The sequence below is a fragment of the Phanerochaete carnosa genome (genome assembly GCF_000300595.1).
Source record: "Phanerochaete carnosa HHB-10118-sp unplaced genomic scaffold PHACAscaffold_4, whole genome shotgun sequence".
Classification (NCBI taxonomy): Eukaryota; Fungi; Basidiomycota; class Agaricomycetes; order Polyporales; family Phanerochaetaceae; genus Phanerochaete; species Phanerochaete carnosa.
The window spans coordinates 3,014,313-3,040,881 of record NW_006767631.1 but is presented as its reverse complement, the minus strand read 5'-3'; the positions used below and the strand labels follow the sequence as shown (position 1 = coordinate 3,040,881).

Below are 26,569 nucleotides of genomic sequence, written 5' to 3'. Positions count from 1 at the left end.
CTTTACGGGAATACGTGAGAGAGTCGATATCGGTGAGTGTGATTTACTCAACTCGCATCTCCCAGATGTTCGATTAGTCTGAAGCCTGCGAACAGCGCTTATAAACAAGTAGTGAACGAGTTGCATGCATAGTTCAATACTCGTCGAGAATTATGTCTGGAAACATGTGTCCCAACATCGGTAGCATATGGATAGACACAAGTCCAAGAAAATCCGGAGAATCAGCTGTCTACCATTGTCGAGAGAATACTTCTCAGGACGGCGGGTATGTCAGCAGTGTTTCCCACCCGGAATCCCCGACCTTGCAAGTGCTTCGGTATCCTGTTCCGAGAAGACTGATAAGCAATTACCCTCATAGTGACCGCAGGGTACACATACCAGGTCGCCTCTGCACCCTCACCAATGCAGATCAGAGCCGTCTTAACCATAGGCTGGCGATACATAGCCCGTTTGAGGTCCTCAGCAGTGATGTTGTATCGACCGAAGTTGGCGTCGGTGATTGCTATGACGAACCACTCATCTGAATGCAAAGGGTGAGCAAAGTTGTCTCGGGCTTCATCATACACTCTCCAAGTTCAAGAACGGGGCATACCGGCATCAAACTTGGCAACCTCGTCGACAGCCTTTTCTATAGCCTCCACTAGAGAAGGGAATGGATGAGAAACCGGCGGGTGTGCAAGTAACAGATGCTTACCTGTATAGTCTCCGGCGAACGAGTACTGTGTGGTAAGGTCCATCTTCTGGACCACTTTCCACCTGTCAGCTACTGCCGCGGGGGATGCACCCGCCGTCACCAGAGGTACTTCAGCGGAGTCTCCGCAATGGCCAATAATCTGCGGCAGTGCAAAGCTTGAGAGAGAACCGACGAAAGGAAAGACATTCGCTCACATCCCAAACATACTTTTCCGGCCTGGTAAGGCGGTCGAATGTTTCCATAAGCATCACGACCGTCTCAAGACTCCTTTGCAATCTGCCGTCATACTGAAAACGATACATCGAAGCGCTGATATCAAAGAGAAATCTTATGCGTTTGGGTCTGTTGTGGTAAGTTAAGCATTAGCAGCTTGCTCTGACCAAGGAATGTACGCACCTGATCTGGGGACGGCCCATCTCGGGTTTCATCACACTGCGCCGCTTATATACTGTGGCTTCACCAGTAAGACCCTCTGTTAGACGGCTGTCGTCCAGTTCTCCGTCGGTCTGGCGCTTTATCCATACACGCTCTTCTTCCTTCGCAGAGAGATCTGTCGAAAAGCGTTAGTATGTTTCGGGATATGGTCAATACCCGACCGCTTACGCTCAAGCAGATCAAATAGTTGAGCGATGTGCCCTTGTACAGCCTCTAGAAGAGCACCGTACCCTCTGGCCTCTGCGTTAGACATGTTGAGCTCCTCAAGCCGACGCTTGAGCTCTTCGTGTGCCATTTCTCGGGCCTTCTCCTTGATGTGGTCAGGTATCTGGTTCTTTAAGGCATCCGAGACCTTAAAGCTTGTCAGCACTTCACATTAGCCGCTGCATGTGGTACCCTAACCTGTTTGATATCGTGGCCTTTGTATAAGCGCATATATCCGCCACGTCCACCCATGCCGGCTGTATCGCGCCCGCCTACCTGTGCCAGGCCGTTAGAATGCATCTACATGCGCTATCGATCGGGACATCCTTACTCCTCCGGCCCAAGTATTTCCACCTACATGCGCCTCGTTCTTGGGGTCTTCTTTGCCAAACTTCGGCTCAGATAGGCTAGTCTTTTTAGGTTCATATTCCACACTGACGACTTTCTTGCGGGACGCTTCTCTGGTGGCATCTAGCCCGAGATGTTTCACCATGAGCCTCCCCAAAGAGTAAGCATGCAACCGAGGTACAATCAAAAGGAGACGTACCCATGGTGGTCCAGAATCTCAGCCAGCTTTTCGGTAGTCTCTCGGCGGTAGACATCGAAGTCGAAGATGTTGCGAAGGGCGAGTTCGAGCGGATCGTCACGGTAAGCTTGCATGTGCTTGATGAGGTTGATCAATTCTGCGATGTATGCCGGTTATTCGGTTATTCGTCTTTACCCAGAGATAATTGAAGGTTACCTCGAAGAGAGTATGGGTATGTCAGAGCGCCAGTATCGTATGCACGTCGAAGATCTTGAAATGCAGCGACAAGTCGCAGAATCATGTCCTCGCTCAGCTCCGGTGCTAGTTGAGATAGAAGCCGTCTTTCACTGGCCATGTCAGGGTTTGTGACGGAGTGGCAGCTGAAATTGTCGCCGAGGACCTGGAGAAAGTGGTTTCCTAGGAAGGCTGGAAGATTTGAGATGCAACATCGAGGAGAATAACGTGCGATTGCCTCACGATAACCTGGCCTGTTCGCGAGAAGAACGAGGCGGAAATTCGGGTGCACGACGACATCGGACCCTCGCTCTTGCTGCCGTCGGACTCTTCGTCCATCCGCCAACGTCAGCTCGCCGTGGCCCGCCAAGCTCCTGAAAATAGCAACAACATGCTCTGCAGCCTTGTCTGCTTCATCAATGATAATGACACGGCCATACTTGATGGCGCGTAGTAGGGGTGAGTCGGAGCGTTTCATGACACCGTTCTCAAGCGATGTCTGGAACATTAGCTGACTAACTGTGGTGTCACGGTGGAGCTGGATGTATTCTCGAGGACGACACAGCAGCTAAATCCATCAGACCTCAGATAAATTCAACATCGAGGGCAAGTTCCGTACCTGACAGAGGCTGTACAATGCGAATTAGTAAGTCTGGTCCGAATGCTTTCAAGAGGCTTACCGGTCAACGATTTTATTCTTTCCGACACCCTAGGAATAACGTCAGGTAGAACCCTAGCGAAAGAGCGATATGTTAACCTGGTTTCCAAGCAGTACCAAGTGTTCCTCCAGGATCTCAAGATCGATAGCCAGGTCGCGCATCAGACCAGTCTGCAAGCTGTTTTCGTAATAGTGCTCCATAAACGGGACATGGGACGCGATGCCTTCAGGGTCCTCATCTGCGTTGAATAAGACTACTCGCACAGGCAAAGCTGGTGCAAGATTCGGGCCTGTCGGAGCAGGGAATACCAAAGTGTCCTCTTCTATCGCGGGCGGAGGGTAGAACTAATCGGTTATTGTTAGCTCTCAGCCATGCTGGTACATTCGCGCTGTATAGCGTACCGGAGGGGTTAGCTGCCGAATCCCCAGTTCTTCGAAGATAGTGCCCAAACTCATCCGCTCAGTAGCCGGTAAGAACTCGGCCAGCACAGCGTGGCTCAGCATAGTATACAAGTCCACATGGTCCGGATGTTTTGCGAGGCGTCGCGCGATGCGGACGAGTGCCCTTGTGCCCAACTTGCGGTTCTTCTGTACGAGGTCGGATGTCATACTAGATCTGTACTTTTCGGCAAAGCTGATGAGTGTGTTCACGAGTTTCCGTGGGCAACCGGTGTCGAGAAGAAGAATAGTCTCTTCTTCCTGTGACATCGGAATGGCGGCAACTGGGAAGAACATGTTCGCGTGTTCATCGGAGAGCCAGTCCTTCAGCGGTAAGGACTTCGAGGCTGTTACAATCACACGGAAGGAGCTATGAGGAATCGCCAGTTCGCCAGACTGGATCCGTGCCTCGAGTCAGTACAATTGTGCAGGACTAATAAGTGAAAACTATCACCTCGTCGTGATCAGCTTGAGTGACCATCCGCTTTCCTTCCCAAAGCTCGGCCTCTCTGTCCTGGAAAATCCTCGCCAGAGATCCAGCTGTGGGCCCTATCACATCTATACCCGACAGATGGACTAGTCGGCCTTCCCATGCACCCTCAGTTAGTGGGCTAGCGAAGTCAGTATAAGAGGTACGACGGAATGGACTTCGAAGCTTACCTAGGTTCCCATGACGTCGCACCGCCGTCCTCGACTTTGCGACGCATTATTAACTCGCGCCCTCCAAGTTCCTTGTACATGTGGATAGTATCGACTTCGTAGCCAAGGAGTGCTCCGAACGTCTTGACAAGCGTAGACGTCGAGCATGACGCAGTCGACGGCAGGACGGGAGGCACGTAAGAGATATCCCATCCGAGCGCATGCGCTTGTAACATGCATGTGATAAGACCAATGAAGCGGTCGGTCACCATAAAGTCCATGAGCTCTGGTCGCTTCCAGGGATACTCAAGGAGAGGTTTCGGACCTCCTGGGACGATCACTGAGACCGAAGGAGACCCTGCTGCGCCTTCGAACGACAGCTTGACGGTATGTTCGCCATCTCGCTGAGTGCCGGCAAGACGGTATCCCAGTAAACCTAGAGTATTACTATCCCCAACAGGGCTCTCCAGCGATCCTAAGCCCGCCTCCTCAGCCTGTAACGAGAGTATTCCCCACATGACGAAGGGAGCATGAAGTAGCGCCGGATGAAGCACAAGTATAAGCTTCCCTAGCTGCACTGGAGATAGAGTTGCAGGAGCACGGAAGACAGACAGTAAAGTGCGCAGCTTGACGAGAGCGGTTTGTGGAAACGGTTGAATGCTACTCTTTGAGGAAGCATCTACAGCATGCTTGGATTCGCTCGCATATTGCGTAGCGAGGACGATGCTCTGTATCTTCTCAAAGAGTGTTGCGGATTGTGAATCTAATGAGACATTTCTTGGCGTGTTCAGAGAAAGCAATGCTCCAACGGGGTCCACGAAACGTGCCTGAAAGCGGCTTCGGAATGGTGGGTCGATGGGGTAACCTGTATATGGCGGTATGGGAGCAGCGATGGCGATGACCCTGAAGTTTTTGTGGGCTGGAATGAAACGCTTGGTTTCCAAGCTCTTGAGGGCGTACTCTAGTAGGAAATAACGATCGTGATGTATGATATGTGTCCCGTCATCCAGATCTCTGCACGAGAGATATACTGGTCAGCTTTGGAATGGTTAGCGAGTTTTCTCTCTTACAGTTCCCTATTCTCGAGCAGATTATTCAGAATCTATACGATGTTAGATTTGGACAGCGATAATAAGGAAATCTACATACGGGCATAATGCCTCGTTCAGCCTTTTCGATTCCTTCTATAATAAGAATACGGCCATGTTTAACGGCTTTGACGGCGGGGCTGTCGACGTATACAAGGTTTCCGCCATGTCTGAGTTCGCGCCCCTGCTTGAGCTCGGTTTCGCCCACGTCCCGATGAAGGGAAATATACTCATACTCCTGATTTGTCATACTGTGCAGATGATAAGTAATGCCATTGAGGAACAGATGAAATAATGTTCATACTTGCCTGCAGAAAGTCATGGCAAGCCGCCTGGCGTACGGCCCAGGCTGCGACAGCAAAAATATATCTTGTCCGAGCAAATATTTCTGTAACATAAAATGCAAGTTATCAGCATTGAACCCATCCTGTGCGTCGAGCAACGCGTGCTCGGAATGCGGCAAGCGCGACGGTGTTGCAGAGGCATGGATGTCGAACGAGATGCCACCAAGCTTCAGTGTGCCGACAACAGGCTGTGGCTGCGCGAGCTCGCTGAGCAATCTCGCGAGCCGTCGTTGCGCCATGACTGCTCCTCGTCGCTGGGTGTATGTGACGAGGGGCAAAGTGGTCGGCAGTAAGCAAGCCGTAAATCACGGCGAGCGCGGTCTCGGAGATTGCACGGCCCGGTCCGACGGGCTCGGGCGGCGGGGTGGTGCCTTGCCCGAAGGCCGAGGCCACCGAAAGGCCCCAAGTTCTACCAGCGCGATGCAGCAATCACCACATAGCATTCATAACAAAGTGAGCACTCAGCCATGAATTTCTCTGATATTAACTGTTATTGCTTCGAGTGCTACCGACACTGATATCCACACCGAAACGCTTCAGTTTCTCGTAATACTTTTGTACACGACTAGCGACCTGTCGGGCTGTACGCCTACCATTCATCGCTTGGGAGATCTTTAACCACCTACAAAGTACGAACATAAGACGGGTATGGGTACTGGGTCAAAGGGGAACGCACCTATTCTTCTCCCCATCGGGTATCTCCTCTAACAACCTCTCCAGCAGATGTTGCTCTTCCACAGACCACGCCTGTTTGTACGTCTCGGATCTCGGCTTGGTCTTCCTCTCTGGTATTGGTGCCTCCGTTTCACTGCTGTTGTCCACGGGTGGGGAAAAACATGTTTTGGCAGTCGAGTTCTTTGTCGAAGCTCGATTCGCAGAGGCTTTTGTAGGCACACATCGGCTGCAGCTGCTTGCAGTCGCCTGGAAGGCGGCAAGGGTCTTCCCGACAGGGAGCGCTTTACCCGAGTGCGTGGACTGTGGCGACGCTACGGAGGTTGCGGGAGTGTCGACGTCCATGTCGGGTTCAACAGCGGAACTCGGCGTCGTGTTACTCGCGCTTTTGTTGGTGTCCTTGCCGTCATCGTCGAGACCAATATCGACTTCCGCGCTTTCGTCCTGCTGGTCCTGCCGCACGAAGACGGCCTCATTCCCTGGTCGGCGCAGTGCAAGGCCAGAAAGTCCGTGCATGGCGGGATCGCCATGAATGCGCCGCCGCTTAAGTTCATGAATTTTCTTGCGCTCCTGGATGCGTCTGAGCTCCTCGGGGTCTATGGGCTCATCCTCCTCGCCCTCAGATAGCTCTGGAAGCGAGGCTAGAATCGGGTCGACCATCGTGATACGCGCAGTTTTAACGAGAATCTGCAGAGCAGACAGTGGAGATGTCTGTTTTGCGGAGGGCCTTCGCCATTGTTCGCATGTATTTTTCAGCTCTGATCCCAATGTTCTGATGGGCACGGGATCTGTGTCCGGGTTAGACTGGCGTAAGGAGTGGAGAAGGACGGACGCACCAGACGAAGCAAACGAGGCCCAGTCAAGCTCTCGATGTATGCCTGGCACAATATTATCCTGCTCGTCGCTCAATCGTAGACCTTCTAAAGTTTGGAGCTAGCCGAAGCTGCCTCAGCGTTGCCTGAAGGTGTCGAGCGGAACCCTAGTGCATACCTGCTCGCTGAAAATGCTGAAACTGCGGGATTCTGCGGGCGTAGAAGCAATATCTTGTCTAAGGTGCGTAAGTCGCTCTATATCGGACTGCGTTCGTGCAAGCAAAGCTTTCTGCGACTTGATGAACGTCGAAAGCGCGTCCAAACTGTAAAAGGCATCCCTGTGAGTTTGCTGTATTCAGTATAAGTCAGAGCAAAGCACACAAACGTTTTGGCGCGCTTCTCGTCCATTGTATCGCTGACATTGACCAAGTTCAAGGGCGGGTAGTGGAAGGGCGGGGTGGAGGATAGTGGCCGAGATTTTGGGAGTGATCTTGTATAAGGAGACCGCCCACATGGGGACCTCCGGGGCCTGGGAGACCCGGGAGACCTAATGGCGTCAAATAAGTTCCCACGCTAGCTACGCCGGTGCACACCGCGCACAAGAGCGAGCATAGGCTAAGCTCTCATAATGAAGCTCTCGAGAATATTCATGCTGGCTACGCGAATTGTAGATGACATTTATTGGAAGGTCATTACAACGCGATATGTTTAGCTTTAGCCGTCAGGTACATCCAAGAGATACAAGAATCCGGAGGATACACGAAAATCATAGTGCCGCCTTCGTTCTGCTGACCCAGACGCCACCGTCCAACGGTATGTGCGCACCGGTGACATGAGATGACGCTGGACTGGCCAGGAATAGTGCTGTAAGCATGGTAAGTGCCCCTACGTGCTGCATTCAGCGCGGCACACTCACCAACTCCAGCCATCTCTTTTGGCATGCCCGTGCGACCTACAGAAGCTTAGGACACGCGGTCATGGCAGGGTCAATGTGACTTGTACATACCCATTGGCTGGACTTTATCCATCTCATCCCCGTGGGTCTTGTAACCGAAAGCAGTCATCTTGGACGGGAAGACCCCCGGCATGACTGCGTTGACACTGCAGAAGACCTGGTCAGACGCAGGAGTAAGATTTATCGAGACAAATGGCGCACGTTATTTTCCTTGGTGCGAGTGTCGAAGCCAAGAGCGATGTCAGATGGTTGACGGCTGCCTTGCTCGTGTTATCTATATATAAAAGAATGTAAGGTGGGATTGCCAGGACGCAAGCTAGTTTAGATTTACAGCTCCAGAGGCCATTGCCCACGTCAGCGAGGCCACTTCCGAGGGCTATGGTGTTCACGGCCGCCATGGACGAGATGTTGATCACGCGACCAGGGTCGTCGGGTGTGGCTCCCTTTGCAAGCAACTCAGTTAAGCCGACAGTGACTTTATAGCATGTATAATCAGCATAGAACAAGATACACGCACGGATCAAAGCTTACGGTAGTAAGTACCCTTGATATTTAGACCGAGGACACGATCCCAGCCTTCCTTCTCAGGAAAGTTGTCGTACGGCGCACCCCATGTTGCACCAGAATTATTGACTAGAATGTGCACTTTGGATTCGCGCTTTTTTATCTCATCCGCAAGGTAGTCGCAGCCTGCTTTCGACTGAGGGGAAATTTGTTACCTCCGTGCACGCATAGTGCTTTTGAACGAAGACGTACGCTAAGGTCTGCGACAAAGTAGTGGCAGCTTCCTGGCCCCTTGCGATTGATTGCCTCCGACACCTAACACATATGTCAAGCGCATATAGCAGGCAGAGACGAGGCTTACGCACCTCCTTGAGCTGTTTCTCCTTCCGTGAAGCGATGTACACCTTCGCGCCGTTCTGGGCGTACGCCGCGGCAAACATAGTGCCGATACCAGAGCCTCCACCCGTCACGACGGCTAGAGAGTCCAAGGTGTTCAGTCCTCGGTTCTATCTTGAGAATAAGCCTTGCTCACCGACTTTGCCCTTCACGTTGAACAGCGTCGGGATGGAAAAATCTGTGAAATACTTGCTCAGTGCTGTGTGGGGAGTGCACTCGCAAGTTCTACGCACTTTCTGCGTCGGTCATGGCTACCTGTAGCTGAGCTGGGTACAGAATGAGTGGCTATCAGAGCGAGACATTGTTAAGTAGGACGTAGTCCGGGGCAATACCGACCGTAGTGATTCGGTAACTAGCTGCTTCCCGGCTGCCGGCATCATTCACCTGCAGGCTCTAACGCCTATGCTCGGGCTCGGCGTTCGGTTTTATCTCGTGCTCAAGTTCGCGATTGGCAGGGTAATGAAAGGCATTCACCGCGCATGTCGGATTACAATGTATACAGCAGTACTACAGATTCAACCCGGTTGAATCGAGGACTAAAGTAATTATGCGTCTTTCCGACGAATTAAGCTGATGCCATCCTCAACTGGCAGCATAATTACCTCAATTCCCGGGTGATTGCTAAATTACATTCTCAGCAGCTCTTCACGCGTGAAGAAGATACGTCGTACACACCGTACAGCTTGGTTGAAAGCATCCAAGATTGGGCCATCGCTATAGCAGTCGTTCGGCGCCCAGGGCGACGCCTTGAACGCGACGTTGTCTACGATGATGAATCCATTCTTGCCCAGCAGCCCACCATCCATAATCTTGTGGAAGTAGCTAATATAGCTGCTCTTGTCAGCATCGACGAAGACCTGCCCTGACTTATCAGCCCTCTGAGATACGGTCTCACGCGTATGAAACAGACCATATCGAATGATGCATTGTCCGCTATGAGCTTGTCCAGAGAGGAAAGCGCGTCACCGATCCGGATGTCGATCTTCTCGGAGACACCAGCTTGCTCGAAAAACGGCCTGTTCGTCTGCTCGAGATATTCCTCGAGCTCAAGCGTGACGATCCTTTCCACAGTCGGTAGCAGCGCAAGCGAGACGGTGGTCGTGCCTGTAAACATGCCGATCTCGAGGATGACCTTTGCCTGCAACAGAAAAATCAGACTCCACTTCTCGTGGAATCAGACGACCGCTACGATGCCTTAGAAATCTTGGCCAGCTGCTGCATCACGACCGCCTCATACCCGCCCGCGCTCATCTCGGGAAGAAGCTTGAATCTTGTCTTGCCTTCGGCGTGTATGCGCTCCCAGTCCGTGCTGTTCCCCACAGCGATCATTGCGTCGACGATAGGCGGGTGCGGGCTCGACATGCGCTCTAGATACCGGTCGTAGCCGTCAATGACAGCTTTAGCTTGTTGCGCGAGCGTGAGCGCGTCACACGGGGCGTCACAGCCGTCGAGCTCCGCGCAAAGGCGGTTGATGAGATACGACAGGCGGTCGTGGGGAGTGTGGCCTTGGATATACTGAGGACAGGACATGGCGGGTCGAGGGAACGATACAGCCGGCCATGAGAGGTGTTTATATGCGACTGCCGGTCACCGTGTGAGTTGCTGAAGGAGCATGCCGCTGTGGATACGGCTTATGGCCATCGCAAGTAGTAACGCGTACTCCATCGCAAGATACGGGGGCGCTTCATGAGGTCAGTTGACCGCGCAAGCTACGCGCCGGCAATAGCAGTCAGCGTCGTAAGAAAAGCGAAGAGCAGCAGGGACTTACTACATACAACTCCAGGAATTGCATCAGTAATGTACATACCTATTTTAGAGACAAGCCTCGACTACGACTAGTATTCTGGCATAATGTCATTCATGATTATTCGTCCTGGCTAGTCCAACAGGTCCTGTCTAACAACGTATGAAAGTCGCAAGTCGGCTAAGCGTGTATAATCTGCTAAGATTTCACGATGATAACATGGCTGGTTATGATTTGCCATTGCCAATAGCCTTCTTCTTGCCCTTCTCCTTTGCACGTTCCGCTTTCAGACGTTCCTCCTCGGCGTCCGTTTCGGCGAGGTCGTGTGCCTTGTCGTTGAGGCCTAATCGGTTGCGGGCGATCTCGTATGCATAGAACTAATAAGCAAGTCAGAATGTGTCGCAAGGGAGCAGGGGGCACGGTCTGACCTGTATGCGCGTCGCTAGGGTAGACAGTCAGCCGCTAAGATATGAAGGGAGAACGGACAGCGTACTGAAGATGGTGTTGGTCTCGGAGTACTCGCCATGTGCGTTTGTACGAATCAAGGAGCCAAAATTGTAATCCTTGATCGTGTCTTTGTAGCTGGAGGGCAATTGTGCGATCGCTCAACGTCCGACGCGTGCACTCCCGGGGGGGGGGGGGGGGGAACAGGACTTACGATTCAATGAACTTCCGCCATCGTTCCTTGCCATCCTTGCTCTTCATCAGGCTTTCGTCGAGGGTCTGTATTTTGTCATACGGTTCCACGAAGAGCTCTGGGAAGTCGTTCTTGAAGTGCTCGAAGATCTCGTCGTCCTGCCTGTGCGTTTTTAGACGGCCGCCGTCAGCCCTTGACAGAGTAGCTCGTACTTTGTGAGCTTCAGGTCTCGTGGATTGACTTTCTCAATAAGATTCCAGTACGTCTATAGCCTAGTGAGTGTCGTAGGCCAACCTGTAGACGCTTTGGATGTACCTGGGCGTGCTCGACGGCTTTAACTGCGAATCTGCGAAGCATGAGCGTCGAACACCGCTTCCCCTCTCGTCTACGAAGGCCACGTACTGCTTCTCAATCTGTGCACGCACGACGAGACACATTCAGTAGCGCGTTCCCATCCCGCTGCCGAATGGCCACCATACCTCTGCCATATTCTGGGCCTTGTTCGGGTCGAAGTTTTGAGGAGCGGCCATTATGTGCTGTATGAGGTGTGTGGTGGTTGCAGGTGTTAGGTGCGAGGGTGTGTGCTGGCAGGAGTGGACAAAGTCGAGCTTTGGGATTTAAGGTGCGCGGAAGCTCGCCGACCTTGATCCTCAAACGCGCAGATCACGATCTCACAGCTAGGGGCACGTGAAGCATGTCAATAGTCGTTGCATCTCTATATATCCCATCCTCTGCACTCGTCGTCGACGCCGACAACGTCGCAGCACAGCTGGCCTTTCGTCTCCTATGCAGGGATTTTATTAGCATTTTATGGATTCGTTCAAGCCATTTTGCGCTGCCCAGGTCCATAGTGAGCACTTGGGAAAGCACTCCGGAAGCTACCACGTATGCCCTTGGTTTGTCCGTTCAGGACACGCTCGGATGTAGCGTCGCGAGATCACAAGGTCAACGTCAGGAGGACATGGCAAGTTAGGGTAAATCTAAGATCGTCGCGGGAGATGCCCATGAAATCGCAGAAGTATGGTCGCGCCGAGGTCCTGTCCTGTCGTATATACAAGTAGGACCCATTTTCGGGGACATGTTCGACTTTGTGTGCAGTGAAAGAAAAGCACTATGTCGAAATGAAAAACACGAGCTCCACAGCGCACAACCGGCGGCACACACTCGTTTTTCTGAGTTTTACCACGACCTCTTTCAGCCTGGTGACGTCTGAACCCAGTCTCTTCTAAACGACCTTTTCTACGAAGTTCATGATCATCGACTTGAACTCTCACAAAGCTCAGCTAGTGCTGACAGCGATCGCAGCGTCTGCAGCAACCGCAGGTGTCCTCGCCGCATACACTGGCCACACACGCAGACAAAAACGTCGAGACTTGAACGATGAGATTCTGCGCTCACTTTCGGAACAAGAGGCCAAGGCGAGCGCAACGTTATTAGAAGGATCGTCGCCAGGCAAGGCCACCCCGCCAACACCGCCTGCGTTGGCCGGGGGTTACAGCGAAGAGCTCATCCGCGAGCAGCTCGCTCGGAACTATGCATTCTTCGGTGAAGAGGGCATGACGAAAATTCGGCGAGGCAAAGTCGTCGTGGTCGGATGCGGAGGCGTAGGCAGCTGGGCGGCGGTCATGCTTGTGCGGTCGTAAGTAAGCCGATGTCTCGCTTTCGGTCTGCTCGAATACTGAGTAGTACGCAGAGGAGTGACTGATATCCGTTTGGTCGACTTCGACTATGTTACCCTCTCCTCTTTGAACCGGCACGCGACAGCCACGCTTGCAGATGTCGGCACGCCGAAGGTCAGCTGTATCGAGCGCACGCTGAAGCAGATTTCGCGTTGGGTGCGTGTAGATGGGCGCGTAGACATCTGGCGGAAAGACCAAGGAGGGCTGTTGCTTGATGGCGCTGACTGGGTCATTGGTGCGTAGGCAGGCTGGGGTCTCAACACGTCTGAATCTGACAGTAGTGCTCAGATGCCATTGATAACATCACTACGAAAGTAGACCTGCTGAAGTACTGCCACGACCACGGCATCAAGGTACGTGCTTGTGGTCGCTATATGCGATGTGACATTTCTCACTTTGCGCAGGTGTTTTCGTCCATGGGCGCAGGTGCAAAAGCCGACCCAACGCGGATTCAAATCAGCGACATCTCGCACACCATCTACGACCCTCTTGCCCGCTCTGTGCGGCGGCGTCTGCGCACGCAGGGCGTTTCCTCCGGTATCCCGGTAGTTTATTCAACTGAAGTGCCGAGCGACGTGAAGCTGCTGCCGCTACCTGAAGAAGAGTTCAAGAAGGGCGACGTAAAGGAGCTTGGCGTGTTCGACGACTTTCGTGTTCGGATTTTACCCGTACTTGGTGAGCACCTCGGATGATCTGACACGGATAAGATCTGACACAGGCGATGATAGGACCATTGCCATCAATATTCGGTTTGCACATAGCGACATACATCTTGTGCGAGATGGCTGGCAAGCCTGTCCTGAATCCGTTGGCTGTGAAGGGCAGGAAGAAGCTATACGAGAAGATGTGGCGCGACTTCTTGCACCGAGAAGAGAAAATTGCTGGCCATACGTTGAAGTGAGCGCGCTCAAAGCTGTTGATACCAATAACTCGTTGATTTGTTTCTGTCAGCCGTCTACCCGTTGATGAAGATGATGTTGGCCTGCTCTTTGAGGATATTCATCGAGGCCGTTCTGTTGTCCCTCCACATCCGGTCCCGACGCGTCCTACGGTTGTCCGCTGGGATCCCGAGCGGCCGCTCATGCTCGAGAACTGCGTCGTGATGGAGGACAAAGAGGCCGACAGGCACCTGAAAGAGGTCTTCGGCATCGGTGGTGACGACACTGAGAAGCGGCCTGAAGAGCTTTGGGGCGCCGAGACGGCGAAGATTGTTGCGCGCAGGGCAGAGGAGATCCGGCGAGATCGCGAGTGGAATTGGTAATACCATGATCTTCATTTCCCAGCATCTTCCGTGTACATTTACTATACATCTACACGAGCACACCCTCTCACTATGATAGATGCGTGCCACATCCGCCGCCGTGGCCGTTGGCCGTACTAGACGCCATGGGTATCTTTTAGGGTATCTTTTAACTAGCCGGGCAGAAAGTGACGGTGTAGTCGGGCGCGAGGGCGGAGTTGCAGGTCCAGAGGGCGGTACCGCTGCTCTCGTCTGTGATGCTCATGAGCCTCAGGGCTGCGCCTGCCGAGGAAACTCAGACTTACCGTAGGCATATGCGTACGCGTTGGGGCAGTTGCCCTCTGCGGATGAAATTACTTAGATACCTCTCTTCAAGGCCTCACAGCTTGCACTCACTGAAGTAAGAGTAATAGGCCACGCCAGAGGACGGGCACGTCGCCGCAGTGTCGTACTGCCCGCTGCAGCAGTTGGGCGAGTTGGCCTGGTTTCCGTCAAGGTTTGCCTCGCAAGCGCTCTTGCAACCGACGGGGAAGCCGGTCGAATCGAAGGGGCCTATCAGCGGAGAAGGGCCTAACAAGCAATATGTCAGTACATGATGCTGACATATCGCTCCGCGGTGCACGCACAGTTCGGGCCAAGGTCGACTGGGCACGACGCGACGCCACAGCCCTGGGTGTTGTCGATGCGCATCGGCAGGTTGTAGCCGTCGACGAGGGAGACTGCCGGTCTGTCAGTGAGACGGGTATGGGACAACCAGAGACGATTTATGCGCACCATCGTAGTAGTCGAGATTGCCGTTGCCCTGGAGTGTAAACTCGGCAACCGTGGCAGGCGGGACGCCCTGTGGCCCGTGTGAGCGCCTGGATGGAGCGGGAAGCATAGCCAGACGAGACTTACCGTCCCGGTGTGCGGGTCACATTCCAGACCGCCATTGCAGCCGCCGTCGGCGCACTGCGTGGCAGGGTTCGAGTCACTGAAGTCGCAATCGCGGCGACCCTGTATTGCGTTTCCCACGTCAATGTGCGGCGGGAGAATGTCCGAGGGTGGGGAGAGCTTACCCAGATGCGGCCAGCTTGCCAGTTGTCGGGCACTGTGAAGCTCACGGAGGTGTATGCAGCTGCCTCCCATCTGACCGCGAAAGCACGCTGGTCAGTCGCCGAAGATACCGCGGAGAATGAGAATCGCTTACCCAGTTTGGTAGCTGGGAACAGCACTGCCGACGTTTAGGTCGGTGAACATCTATGCAAGGTTAGGATATACCTTGTCACGATGGGGCAGCTTGCTGAAAGCTACTTACAGCAGGCCTGGATAAGAGCAGGGTCAGCTGCATGATACTCGGACGTCACAGGTGACGTACCAAATGGTGAACGGGCAGCCATTGTACACCGTGAAGGTGCGAGCGCTGGCGACAGCCGCGAGCGAGACGGCGAGGAGAGCGGAGGCGGCCTTCATGCTGAGTGTAGACGTGCTGAGGGGAGAGGAACGGAGAGCTAGACTGCTGGGGTGCGTTCTTGACTTTGTACCGGTTTTATACTTCGGAAAGACCTCGAGAATGTCTGGTGAGATGTCTCGATGCCTTGCCTGTGCGGGCAAACTTGCCGCCAACCGCATTGCTGCACAATGGCATCAGTGAGGAAGGCGGTCAAGAGAACAGAACAAGCCTCGATCTGACGACGTATTGCCGAGCGCGCACATGGCTGCAACGAACGATCATGAGGACTCAGGTTATTCGAGTGATGTTCTACTAAACTATGCCTACCTCTGCATGCAGATGAGATGTCATATGAGCTGGGTCAGCAGGAAACCTAGCGGCGCATCAGCATCATCCAACCCTGGTCACAGCATCGGACGCATGCTGTACCCAGGCCATCGCAACTCGCTAGTTCGAAGATGCTTCCGCAAGATTCTGTTCTGTAATCCTGTGGTGGTGGCTTCACCACAGACAGGATGAGTGATAGTTGCCGTATTGTCAGAACTTGAAGATGCTCAAGTTCCCACCTGATACATGTTTCTGTGCGATGATCGCAGTAGTATGAGTAATAGCATATGAATGGAAGAGGAGGTCTACTGACGAAGTGGAATATGTATGGCATTCGACGTTCTAGTAAGGCGTTATTGGGCTTGCTTGTGAGCGCAAAACTTGCCCGTGTTGGACGTACCCACATGGACAATGACCGATCCAGCGATGGTGGCCGCCGTCAGCACGATTTCCAAGAACTTGTACACCGTACCAGACAACGAGTCTGCGATAACGCGAAAATGCGTCGATGTTCTGACTTTACTGGCTATCTCACTGGTAACTGTTCCTGAGTTGGATGGACTCGGGTTTCAATTCGAATTTGGCAGAAATCAGGGCTTTTGTCCCAGTCTGAGATGTGGCCGATGGTCTAACCGGCGCATGACTTCTACGATATCGGATTATCACCAATGGAGAAACGAATTTTACTGTATTGTGGGCTATGCTGGCGGTAGCAGCGTCCGCCGTATCAACGTCATATGGGCTTTTGATATTGGTGCGTTTCTTCAGGGAGGAAGATCGAGCGGCACCACATGGTCCATATGGCTGCATGTCACTGAGGACTGCGTGGATGGCCCGCGTGGTGCGCCAGGAAGCTTTGTGGCGTAGCCTTGTGATCGCACTCCTCGGTCTTAGCCCCTCGAGCCGTCGGTATACGTAGCGACTAACCAATTCATGACCCTAGGTGTGACATCGTATCAATTTGCGAGTCTCGGGTCAGCGAGTTCTGGCGCTTCCGTCTGCGAAGACAGCTGTACGAAAGAAGGTGAATAGAATATATTGTCGGAAAGTAAGTGGAATCCTTGTACATGTGGATCACGTCAACCTTGACTCGTATATCAGACTCTGAGCCTTGAATTTCTTCTTTTTCAGCCTGACAGGACGTGCCATCAGTGCATTATATGGCGATTATGGAATTCGACGAGCTTACTCATGCCGCTTACCTGGTAAGCCGGTGCTGCGGAACGTCACGTCGGTGCCGACAGCCGCAACGGTACTATAGCACCGCATGGTATGCTGCCCGCATACATGTGATGTTACAGCCACCAAAGATGGGCGTAGACAGCGCCATAAAGAAGGTTGCTGGAGCGGTGCAAATGTAACCTGTATCTGTTCGGAGAGATGAGACGATTTGACAGATGACGGGAGTCAGGCCCTTGAGCTCTAGCTGTACAACAGGCTGCGCTGGTTTCAGAAGGGGATCTAATGCAAGACTCCGTCCGATTAGCTGTGGGTTTGTCCGGGGGAGGACCATACTAGTCCCTAAAAGCCGTTGTTCTGGCGTCCGAGAGGCCGAAGAATGAAATTAGAAATTCTAGCCACATGCTGCTCCTTCAGAAGCGTCCTGTGGGTGAAGAAACCTTACTTCGCGGTCAGGCACTACGATGGCATAGTCATCAACGGGTGTTGAAAGTAAGATAAATCGATTTGAGCTGAGGACGCGAAAGAGTGACGTACCCGGTGTAAGTACTTTGCACTTGAAGCACTCACAAAGAGACCAAAATGTCTACTGCCAACAAGTCGCTCGTCATTAAGTCACAAGATCTGCTTTGCAGCATGGCATGAGCTGGCAAGGCACGAGAGCGAGAGAAGGGTAAACACATACGATATTATCGCCGTTGTGGCATACAAATATGATCCCACTGCACCCGAATAAAAGCGCCCCATGATTCAAATCAGATGTTGGCGTCACCTTGTTCACGATGTGCTGGTAGTTTGTGAAGTACGGTGCCCTTCTGCAGATTCCTCAAGCTGACGGTTTACTGGTGAGTATTGAAAGGGAGTCTGCCAGTTGTGGCTTTGTCGGGCGCCCTCAAGCCTAGCACTCCCAGCACCCAAAGTACTTGCAGCTTCCACATCGCAGTGCGAGAGATAGGACGAGCGATTATCGAACTCGGCGGAACATCGGCCTTTGTGGCCCATTATTGCATCAAATTCGTGGGAACACCGCCGAGTCGCTCCCTCCACCGCTTGTTCCTGCATTGAATTCTGCCGCTGTTCTAACAAGCACATTCATCACGTTGAACTACTTGAACCAGAAACATGCACATGCACACACTTATAAAATAAGCCTCAGCCACGTTCTAGGACGACATAATCTGACGGACGTCCTTCGAGCTTGAAGACGCCGACAGTGTAAAGCTTTAGAATTCGGTATAGTGAGCCCATTGAGTCTGTTGAACCCCAAAGCTTAAAGGCTCACCAATGAGACAATTGCTATTTGCGTTCATTGTTATAGGAAGCTTGGGTATTACGCTATCATAAGCACCTTGAATTTCAGGACACATCAGGCAGCCCCGCTGGTCTGATGTTTGTCAAGCTGTGGGATGGAGGACAGATGGCACTGGTTGAATTTTCACTTTAATTTATCCTGTATACAAGCGCATTGGTATCTGATGTGTTTGAGTAAATTCGCTCATCAAATGTGCACAGGAATTACAGGTGCTATTTTGATCAGATGTGGGCTTTTGAATGTCAGAGCAAGGATGCTAGATGCACACAAATATCCTGCCCCGTCTCCGTAAGGTGAGTGCGGCAGCATTCAGTTCGCTTAGCCCCAAAAGCTAAAAGACTCCATTATCAGCCAATCTCGGTCCACATCAACCGAGCAGTCCAGACGTCATATCTGTTCAATATAACAGGCAAGATCAGCTGCTTGTATCGAGTTTCTCTTCAGCAGTATATCATAACTGGACTTCAGTTCACACAACCTTCCTGTCGGCCTCCTTCCTATTGTACACTGCCACTCTAGCTCCTTAGCACTATGTCTATTGGCAGTGCCCAATTGACTGCACTCGTCGAGCTCATCAGCTCTTCAGTCAGGGAAGTCATTGCAGCTTATAGTGATGCCAGACAAGACTCTCCTTTGCTGAACTTGCTGGATGAAGGCCCTCTTGAGATTCCCGCAACCACTCCCCCTAACGTTACAAAAGCTAGGCAAATCATTGAAGCAGCTTGTGCACAGCTATGTGCAACCATCGCCCAATCGGGCGATTGCATAGTGAATGTACATAGCCTACCATCTTATTCCACAGCCAATGGCTGATTCGGAAAGCATGCAGAAGGCCTTTGGGGTGTGCTGGAATGATACTTCGTTGCATTTCTTTGAGCCCAACTCTAGCTGTCCAGTACACTAAATCTGCTTGTTTGCAGGTCACTGTAGACATGAAGATATTTGACCTGCTCCTAAACAAACCTAAGAGCCTTGCCGTGGAAGAAATGGCAAAACTATCTGGGATCAATGCAGGAAAGCTTGGGCAAGTGCTCAGATTCCTTGTGACGAAACACGTGTACCGTGAAGGTTTGTTCTCTTCTGCCTCAAGGTGTTGCTCAACAGGCCCGATGCCGCTCCCAGTGCAACCAAATGTGTATACCAACAATACACTCAGTATGAAGCTTCTGTCCAGTGATCCTGTCTGGTGCTATATCAGTGTATGGTATGTTAGTCACTGTGTTGAAATATCAATTTCCTAATTTTCTACAGCACTGACGACCTGATAAAAGCCACAACATCTACCTAGAAAACACTAGTCGACAAGGAATATGGCTCTTCTCACGATTCTAACCAAAGCACATTCCACAAGGTCAACAGTGTGCCATTCTTTGAATACTACAAAAAAATGTAAGTCCACATTAATGCCACTGCTGCGGTCTAGATTCAACCAATTTTGTATGCTCTAGCCTGACAAGTGTGAGGTTTGAGTCGACTCACTTTGGAGTCATCGTACAATACAGGCTGACTTGATGAGCTTTGATAGCGGTTCTCCGATGCTATGGTTGGATGGGGAAACATTACTGACAGGGGTCTTCTGCCAAAGAGTGAGCCTTTGTTTTAAAGTGTAATAAAAGCCCACGAGCCTGTCACAATTCATACAATGTACGACTGGAGCATTCTCCATCAGGATGCGGTCATCTGTGATATTGGTGGCAGTAGCAGACACGCAACTCTGGACCTAGTGAAGGAGTATCTGAAGCTTAAGATTGTTGTCTAGGATCTGGAGAGTATTTGACCACATTGGTTTGAGGCAAGTGCACCTCCGTTATCTGACTAAGTCATGACTAATTGTTTGAAACAATCAGCTATGGTCAAAAGAGCTTCCCAACGTGGTTCAGCAGGCACATACAGCTTTCGTGCCCATTGATTTCTTCAGGGATGCTCCAGTCAAGGATTGCAACATTTACTATATTCGTAATGTTTTGTAGGCACTGTTCCAGCCAAGAGGTGTTTCCTATTTCTGACATGGCCTACCACAAACACAACTGGCCAGACAAGCCATGTGTTAAGATTCTCCAAAATCTCAAGGCATCCATGAAGGCCACAAGTCATGTCCTTATTCGTAAGCATAATTGCAAAACAAGGGAATTGCCTACACTCTCACATATTGTTCAGATGAATATGTCTTGCAGCAGACCACTAGGGAAGATTCGATTATTGGTGGCAATTCAGCACCTGAACTGCTCCTGCCGAACTATGGCAACGGCAGAATCCGACGGTATAATCTAGATGTCAACCTGATGATCTCTTTCAATAGCAAAGGACGAATGCTGCAAGACCTCATTGGTATTGGGTGGGTTCCTACTGGAGCTCTTGCTTATTTGGTGGCATTCAAACTGGCACTTACAGCGCTCGAGCTAGTCTGACATTTGTCAAGCTGTGGGATGGAGGACACACGGCACTAGTCAAACTCTCGCTTTGATTTATCATGTACACAAGCGCAATGATAGTTAGTGTTCAAATGAACCTGCTCATCGAACACGTCTAGGAAATGCGGAAGGTGGTCCAATTGTGGTTATCAGTCGCAGACACGTACCATATTCCCTTTGTATGGTGCGTTTATACTCCATCCATGTGGTCCCAGAGCTTGCAATCCCAATCATCAGCACATCTTGGACTGTATCTACTGCCTTTGGTTATTTAGATATTGCGTCCATTTGACATCAGGCCACCCCTGATATTTCTTTGCAGTTCATCAACTGGAGCTCCATTGCAAAGCAAGTCCTGCATAAAACAGTTCCTTTGATGCAATGCCCGGCCTAATGCATTTTCTAACAATACAGCACAATGACCCCATCCCAACACAGGTGCTCATTGTCGATTGTGCATTGACAACTCCTCCTTTTTGTGATCACTGAATAGAAGGTTTCTCTTCATGCTCCCGATGCACCTTCAGCCTTCGCTGCAATGTGTGTACCAGTAGAGCAACTTGCCATGAGAAGTGATGCCGGTATCAACTGTCATAGATGACATGGGTGCTACTTTTAAGCTTGAGAAAGAGGTCAAGTGCTCTGAGTCAGGGGTCACCAACAGCGCCCACTCCAAAATATAAACCAAATCTCAGCATGTTTTGAGATTGCTCCCTCATGATTACACCCTTCGCTATGTCTGCTAGCAGTATCCAAAGCACCAAATTAATCACACTCGTCGAGCTCATCAGTTCTTTGATGCAGGAAGTCATTGTAGCTCATGGCGCTGTCAAACAAGACGCTCCTTTGCTGGACTCACTGGACGACAGCCCTTTTAAAACTCCCAACCACTCTCCCAAAAGTCACAAAAGCCAGACAGACCATTGAAGCTGCCTGCGCGCAGCTATGTGTGACCATTGCCCAACCAGGCAACTGTATAGTAAATGTATGTAGCTCTCCACCTTTTTTTACAGTGGGTGACTGAATCGGCAAGCTTATAGAAAGCCTTCGGAGTGAGCTGGAACATCACTCCATTAAATCCTTTTATGTTCAACTGACACCATGTAGCATATCAAATCCACTAGTCTGCAGGTCATCGCAAACGCCAAGATATCTGACCTACTTCTTAATAAACTGGAGGGTCTTCCTGTAGAAAAACTGGTGAAACCTTCTGGGATTGATGCAGGGAAGCTTGGGCAATTGCTCAGATTTCTTATGATGAAGCATGTATATTGTGAAGGTTTGCTCTCTTCTGCCTCGCAATACTGTTTGGTAAACCTTACAATGTTTTCAGTGTGACCAAATGTGTATATCAACAATAGACTCAGTATGAAGCCCCTGTCTAGTGATCCCGTCTGTTGCTTTGTTGGTGCATGGTATGTTAATCATCGTGTCAGAGCATTAGATCATTGCTTATGCCCTACAGCACTGACAAGATGATGAAAGCCTCAACTGTGAAGGTTGATATTGGACAAAAATCAAAACTTAACTCTGTACTGTTTGCAACTCACCATTCTTGCTGTGCTTTTATGATTGCAAGTGAGTGTACATGTACACATGTGCACGCCTGTGAGTACATGTGCACATAAGTGTATATCGGTGCCTGTAAGTGGGCGTACATGCACTTACATGCATGTAATACATACTCAAACTTGCAAGGAGTCCACTCAAACTTGCAAGATGCCCATTCAAACTTGCAAGACATCAACTCAGACTTGTCAGGTGCCCATCATTGTGCACTTATGCGCACTTATGTGCACGTACGTGCACCTTTGACAATCAAAATTGGAAGGTTGTGTCACCTCACACATACATGAGAGCGCACATATATAGATGTATGTGTACATACGTGCACTTAAGTGCATATACATGTGTGTAAGTACTGGTTATTAGCGCTTGAGCGAGCTCTAGCTTTATGGTATTTGTGAGTTTGAGTCTTCTGATGGTGCAAATATGTGTAATTAAGTGCATGTACATGCATATACGTTGTTGTAAAGAAAAGGTTAGGATAAGAAAAGTAAGTAAAAAATAAAAATGAGGTTTGGTATAAAGAAGATTCTAGGAGAAATCCTAGAAGGCTACTTTTTAATAAAAGAGAATGGAGTTTGGTCTGTTCTAAACTAGAAGCAAGAAGGGTATAGTATGGAATACTTAGATTTGGTTTTCCCAATCTTTTCTTTCCAGGGTTCACTGGGTTAGCCTTTCAACCAAGCTATCCTGGTGTTCGTGGGGGACTAATTCAAAGACCACCTACTAATCTGCTTAAATACTCTAAAGCCTCACTTGCCTGTTTACAAGGGACTTTTTACAGAATCTTAGAAGATGGGCTGTAAGGAGGTTTGGTTAGTAGCTTAAAAACTAGCTACTTGGGTTAGTAGAATAGGGTTTTTAGATAAGTAAGAAAAGAGGGTAACAAAGACAACTTAATGTCTTGGTTAACTTAGTAAGCTTTGGCTAGTAAGGACAATTTAATGTCCTTAGAGGATTTGTATAACTTGAAGCAGTCTGAAGCTTCCAATTTAGAGTTGAAGATCAAGAATAGAATTAATCTCTTTACTGCTAGTCTAATTACTGTAAGCTCTACAGGAGACGTACCACAGTCTCAAATAATGACGCCACTAGCTCTCGCAGTCTAGGGTTAGTCAAATAGTGAACTCGTGCACTATACCAAGGGCGTTTCCCTTCAGGTTATTTGAAAGTCAGAGGCTCTACTGTGCTTAAGGAATTTCCTAGGCTTTAAAGAAATGAGTCTATTCTCTGAGAGCTAAAGAGCTCAGGGGATTAACTGCAGGTTTGCTGCTAGCTAAATCCTTGAGAGTGTGTGTGGTGCTTGGTGGGTTGGTGTGTCCGTGTCCCTCAGAGAACCTCTCCTATTTATACCTTTCAGCCTGTTGTTCCTTAGCCAATAGCAAAACTGGCTCTTCTATTCTACTGTAATTACTAAGCTACTTCTACTTTTATTAATAAGCATTTTGTCTGTATTAGTCAGCCTTCTGTCTGTTTTACTAATGTATTGATAAGCTATCACTAATGTTTGTTAGAGTATTACTATATTTTGGTAATTCATAGCTGTTGAGCATAGACCTTTACTAAGCATAGTTTCTAGATTACTAAGAAGCTGAGTCATATTATTAGTCATTGATTCACTTTTAGTAAGCTTAAGTGTCTATGCTTACTTTGCAGCTCTGAGTAAGCGGTTTCTTTTTGATTTGAATACCTATTATTTCTTTAGTTTTCCTATACTTATAATTATGGTGCATGACAACGTACACGTCAGTGCACATACTTGCGTGTCAGTGTGCTTACATGCACATATGTTTACAAACGTGCACTTATTTGCACTTATGTTAGCGTCTATCTGCCCACTCACAAGTTTGCCTCCACTCTCTGCGAGTTTCTCTATTTTTGTCCACTATCAACCTTCATACTCAACCTACATGTGGGAGGCACTAGTTGATGAGAAATATAGCTCTTCTTACGACCCTAGCCAAACTGCATTCTGCAAGGTCAATGGGGCGCCATTCTTTGAGTACTACAAGAAATGCGTAAGTTCACAGTAATGTCATTGCTGCCACCATCTTTCCAGCCCTTGTCTAATTCTGTGAGCCATAGCCTGACAAGCGTGAGGTTAGCTTCCTTCAGTGCAAAAGTTAGGCTAATTTAACCAGCTTTGATAGCGGTTCTCCAGTGCTATGATTGGGTGGAGAGACATCACTGACAGAGGACTCTTACCCAAGAGTAGATTTTCACTTGAAGCACGATATAAGCTCATAAAGGTCAACTTATGTTACAACATGTCTAGTGTATGACTGGCAGAGCCTTGTGCACAATGCAGTTGTTTGTGATGTCAGTGGCAGTAACGGGCATGTAGCCCTAGACCTATTGAAGGAGTATCTGAAGCTCAAGATTGTTGTCCAGGATCTGGAGGACCTCCAGACACGTTGGTCTGAGGTGAATGCATCTCTGCTATCCAGCGACTAAGTTTTGTCTAATCATTTGCTGCAATTAGCTATAGTTGAAAGAGCTTCCTGACATGATTCAGCAGGCACGTACAGCTTTCATACCCATCGACTTCTTCAAGGATGCTCCAGTCAAGGATTGCAATATTTACTATATTCATAACATCTTGTAGGTATCGTTTCAGCTATGAGGCGTTTTGTGCTCCTGATGTGACCTATTGCAGGCATGACTGGCTGGATGAGTCATGTGTCAAGATTCTTCAGAATGTCAAATTGTCTATGAAGCCTACAAGTCGCATACTCATTTGTAAGTTTCTGTGTGAGATGGAAACATGGCTCAAGTATTAAAGCTCACACATCATTCAGACAAGTATGTTTTGTGGCAAACCACCAGGAAGCTTTGGCTCGGGATGGTGATGACTTGGCTCCTGAGCCACTCCTGCCAAATTATGGCAATGGCAGAATTCAACAATATAATCTAGATGTCAACCTCATGATCTGTTTTAAGAGCAAGGAGCGAACGCTAAAAGAGTTCATTGATATTGGGTGGGTCTTGACTCGCTACAGCTCTTGTTTATCCAATGTCATTGAAATTTGTATACTCCTCTAGCACACAAACCAGAGTGAAGTTTGTTAAGCTGTGAGATGGTGGACAGACGGCGTTAGTCAAGTTCTCGGTCTGATTGATTACGTATGCCAGCATTACGAGGGCTGCTACACATACAACCATTTGTTAACCAGTGCTATCTTTTCCCCCTGAGAAACCTATGTTAAAACACTACGCTGCTCCCGCAGCACTCATCTGAGTACTCTCAAGATTTTGGAACATATAATCCTGCAGAATGTCAGCCTTGATGAGTGCTATTTTTATGTCATCAAGTTGAGGGACGCGAGCTCAGGAATCTATTTGGCAGTGTTGTGGAAATCTTTGCGCAGGCGGAAAAATCATGAGTAATCAACAGTAAATTTCTAGGATAATACATTGTGTTCTTATATATGTTATCTATTTCCTAATATACTCAGTCCAATACTTAGTACGCTGAGGAAGCTGAGACAAAGGAAAACGCAGCAGGGAATGAACCGGCACCAGAGCCGAGAGTAGTGTTGCCACGGCTTGACTGCTTAGCCGCTAGTCGTTGCAGTCAAGCCATGTGGCAGCCAAGTCAAGTCGCTGATTGGCTCTTGGCTGTTACGCGGCTTAGCTGCAGCTTGGCGCGACTCGGCGGTGGCTTGCAGTCAGGTCCAGTTGTCCCAAAAAGGCAAACGCCGCGTCACCTTGCTTGCCACTATGCCTCCTCGCAACCATGGAAAGAAGAGAGCTGCCGAGACCCCTCAGAAGACACCTAAGAGGCAAAAGGTGGCCTCTAAGCATGTTGAGTTTGACAATGGAGCTGTTATGACCCAGTTTAGGCTGTCTGGTGCGCTTTTTTTGAGCTTTTGTGCAGTTTGATGTTGTCTGCTGATAACATCTTGAATTCTGTAGATGAATTCTCATCTGAAGATGCTGTCCAAGGTTCCCCAGCAAAGAAGAGAGGTGGTAGGAAAGGTCCAGGGGTTCAGGATGTTGCTGAAGGAGAGGTGCTCATGGCATTTGCATCACCCCGGAGAGGTCGTGCCAATCACCAGCACAATCCAAGTGGGGAGAGCTCGATAGACAAGTGCGTGGTGACCAATACTGCAAATTGCTATGCTCTAATGTTTGGATCTTTGTAGATCTGTTCCAGTTGCTGATAGTTGTGAATACATCAACATTGATATTGCAGACGACTCTGAAGACTTGCCTACTAGTCTAACGCCAGCTGCAGGCTCTTCACATGATCTCCTGCCTACTCCTGCCACCCCAACTCGCAAGCTAGCAGGCCCTCCCAATTCACCTGTTGCTGGTCAGCGTCAGAAATCGCCTCATGGGCCTGCAGGCAACAGACAAGGCAAGCAAGCTAAGGATGTCTGGCCCTTCATTGAGACAGATGAGAATGGACACAAGAAATGCAAGTTTTGCTTGTATGAATTT

The 26,569-nt window shown here is 49.9% G+C and overlaps 8 protein-coding genes across 8 annotated transcripts; 2 read left to right on the top strand and 6 right to left on the bottom strand.

Moving 5' to 3' along the window:
- Window positions 1-221: 221 nt before the first annotated feature.
- Window positions 222-5,499, bottom strand: PHACADRAFT_92032 (uncharacterized protein; the record flags this gene model as incomplete). The annotated part of the gene is made up of 20 exons (XM_007394883.1): window positions 222-321; window positions 373-520; window positions 593-640; window positions 695-833; window positions 889-1,036; window positions 1,091-1,244; window positions 1,298-1,481; window positions 1,665-1,830; window positions 1,881-2,016; window positions 2,076-2,285; window positions 2,337-2,661; window positions 2,713-2,722; window positions 2,774-2,802; window positions 2,851-3,096; window positions 3,154-3,585; window positions 3,638-3,800; window positions 3,850-4,842; window positions 4,899-4,930; window positions 4,978-5,154; window positions 5,221-5,499. 20 exons carry the CDS (start codon window positions 5,497-5,499, stop codon window positions 222-224), a joined length of 4,119 nt encoding a protein of 1,372 aa, XP_007394945.1.
- A 220-nt stretch (window positions 5,500-5,719) lies between these two features.
- Window positions 5,720-7,152, bottom strand: PHACADRAFT_208262 (uncharacterized protein; the record flags this gene model as incomplete). The annotated part of the gene is made up of 5 exons (XM_007394882.1): window positions 5,720-5,882; window positions 5,937-6,720; window positions 6,769-6,865; window positions 6,923-7,067; window positions 7,130-7,152. The coding sequence occupies 5 exons, from the start codon at window positions 7,150-7,152 to the stop codon at window positions 5,744-5,746; spliced, it is 1,188 nt and encodes a 395-aa protein (XP_007394944.1). The 3' UTR covers window positions 5,720-5,743.
- A 225-nt stretch (window positions 7,153-7,377) lies between these two features.
- On the bottom strand, window positions 7,378-8,891 carry PHACADRAFT_254693 (uncharacterized protein). Its single transcript, XM_007394881.1, has 10 exons — window positions 8,833-8,891; window positions 8,736-8,777; window positions 8,569-8,678; window positions 8,456-8,518; window positions 8,231-8,399; window positions 8,031-8,174; window positions 7,901-7,973; window positions 7,751-7,845; window positions 7,661-7,696; window positions 7,378-7,608 (listed from the first exon to the last, which is right to left on the bottom strand). The coding sequence occupies exons 1-10, from the start codon at window positions 8,846-8,848 to the stop codon at window positions 7,511-7,513; spliced, it is 846 nt and encodes a 281-aa protein (XP_007394943.1). The 5' UTR covers window positions 8,849-8,891; the 3' UTR covers window positions 7,378-7,510.
- A 158-nt stretch (window positions 8,892-9,049) lies between these two features.
- On the bottom strand, window positions 9,050-10,165 carry PHACADRAFT_172804 (uncharacterized protein). The gene is made up of 4 exons (XM_007394880.1): window positions 9,794-10,165; window positions 9,510-9,737; window positions 9,275-9,456; window positions 9,050-9,220 (listed from the first exon to the last, which is right to left on the bottom strand). The coding sequence occupies exons 1-4, from the start codon at window positions 10,127-10,129 to the stop codon at window positions 9,145-9,147; spliced, it is 822 nt and encodes a 273-aa protein (XP_007394942.1). The 5' UTR covers window positions 10,130-10,165; the 3' UTR covers window positions 9,050-9,144.
- Window positions 10,166-10,448: 283 nt separating this feature from the next.
- Window positions 10,449-11,562, bottom strand: PHACADRAFT_254690 (uncharacterized protein). The gene is made up of 5 exons (XM_007394879.1): window positions 11,460-11,562; window positions 11,193-11,245; window positions 11,002-11,142; window positions 10,837-10,925; window positions 10,449-10,672 (listed from the first exon to the last, which is right to left on the bottom strand). Exons 1-5 carry the CDS (start codon window positions 11,508-11,510, stop codon window positions 10,542-10,544), a joined length of 465 nt encoding a protein of 154 aa, XP_007394941.1. The 5' UTR covers window positions 11,511-11,562; the 3' UTR covers window positions 10,449-10,541.
- Window positions 11,563-12,191: 629 nt separating this feature from the next.
- On the bottom strand, window positions 12,192-15,367 carry PHACADRAFT_254685 (uncharacterized protein). The gene is made up of 15 exons (XM_007394878.1): window positions 15,257-15,367; window positions 15,213-15,219; window positions 15,089-15,138; window positions 14,958-15,027; window positions 14,797-14,895; window positions 14,674-14,740; window positions 14,526-14,618; window positions 14,296-14,469; window positions 14,205-14,240; window positions 13,611-14,151; window positions 13,388-13,556; window positions 13,064-13,334; window positions 12,948-13,012; window positions 12,674-12,894; window positions 12,192-12,619 (listed from the first exon to the last, which is right to left on the bottom strand). Exons 1-10 carry the CDS (start codon window positions 15,349-15,351, stop codon window positions 14,069-14,071), a joined length of 774 nt encoding a protein of 257 aa, XP_007394940.1. The 5' UTR covers window positions 15,352-15,367; the 3' UTR covers window positions 12,192-12,619; window positions 12,674-12,894; window positions 12,948-13,012; window positions 13,064-13,334; window positions 13,388-13,556; window positions 13,611-14,068.
- A 3,313-nt stretch (window positions 15,368-18,680) lies between these two features.
- PHACADRAFT_92239 (uncharacterized protein) lies at window positions 18,681-25,168 on the top strand (the record flags this gene model as incomplete). The annotated part of the gene is made up of 9 exons (XM_007394877.1): window positions 18,681-18,923; window positions 19,046-19,217; window positions 19,272-19,335; window positions 23,994-24,144; window positions 24,277-24,337; window positions 24,402-24,550; window positions 24,615-24,727; window positions 24,783-24,865; window positions 24,930-25,168. 9 exons carry the CDS (start codon window positions 18,681-18,683, stop codon window positions 25,166-25,168), a joined length of 1,275 nt encoding a protein of 424 aa, XP_007394939.1.
- A 678-nt stretch (window positions 25,169-25,846) lies between these two features.
- On the top strand, window positions 25,847-26,565 carry PHACADRAFT_194683 (uncharacterized protein; the record flags this gene model as incomplete). Its single annotated transcript, XM_007394876.1, has 4 exons — window positions 25,847-25,976; window positions 26,042-26,216; window positions 26,272-26,441; window positions 26,552-26,565. 4 exons carry the CDS (start codon window positions 25,847-25,849, stop codon window positions 26,563-26,565), a joined length of 489 nt encoding a protein of 162 aa, XP_007394938.1.
- Window positions 26,566-26,569: the final 4 nt, after the last annotated feature.

Bases quoted from the DNA above. Each gene is read 5' to 3' on its own strand.
- PHACADRAFT_254693 (XM_007394881.1), bottom strand. The intron at 8,400-8,455 runs GTACGTCTTCGT...ATTTCCCCTCAG, and splicing joins ACTTTGTCGCAGACCTTAGC to TCGAAAGCAGGCTGCGACTA. The intron at 7,609-7,660 runs GTGAGTGTGCCG...CCATGCTTACAG, and splicing joins AAAAGAGATGGCTGGAGTTG to CACTATTCCTGGCCAGTCCA.
- PHACADRAFT_172804 (XM_007394880.1), bottom strand. From the start codon at position 10,129: ATGTCCTGTCCTCAGTATATCCAAGGCCACACTCCCCACGACCGCCTG. The intron at 9,457-9,509 runs GTCTGTTTCATA...AAGTCAGGGCAG, and splicing joins ACAATGCATCATTCGATATG to GTCTTCGTCGATGCTGACAA. The intron at 9,221-9,274 runs GTGTGTACGACG...AATGTAATTTAG, and splicing joins GCTTTCAACCAAGCTGTACG to CAATCACCCGGGAATTGAGG.
- PHACADRAFT_254690 (XM_007394879.1), bottom strand. From the start codon at position 11,510: ATGGCCGCTCCTCAAAACTTCGACCCGAACAAGGCCCAGAATATGGCA. The intron at 11,246-11,459 runs GTATGGTGGCCA...ACTAGGCTATAG, and splicing joins AGGCCCAGAATATGGCAGAG to ACGTACTGGAATCTTATTGA. The intron at 10,926-11,001 runs GTAAGTCCTGTT...ATTGCCCTCCAG, and splicing joins TGGCGGAAGTTCATTGAATC to CTACAAAGACACGATCAAGG.
- PHACADRAFT_254685 (XM_007394878.1), bottom strand. From the start codon at position 15,351: ATGAAGGCCGCCTCCGCTCTCCTCGCCGTCTCGCTCGCGGCTGTCGCC. The intron at 15,028-15,088 runs GTAAGCGATTCT...TTTCGCGGTCAG, and splicing joins GTTCCCAGCTACCAAACTGG to ATGGGAGGCAGCTGCATACA. The intron at 14,896-14,957 runs GTAAGCTCTCCC...AACGCAATACAG, and splicing joins GGCAAGCTGGCCGCATCTGG to GGTCGCCGCGATTGCGACTT.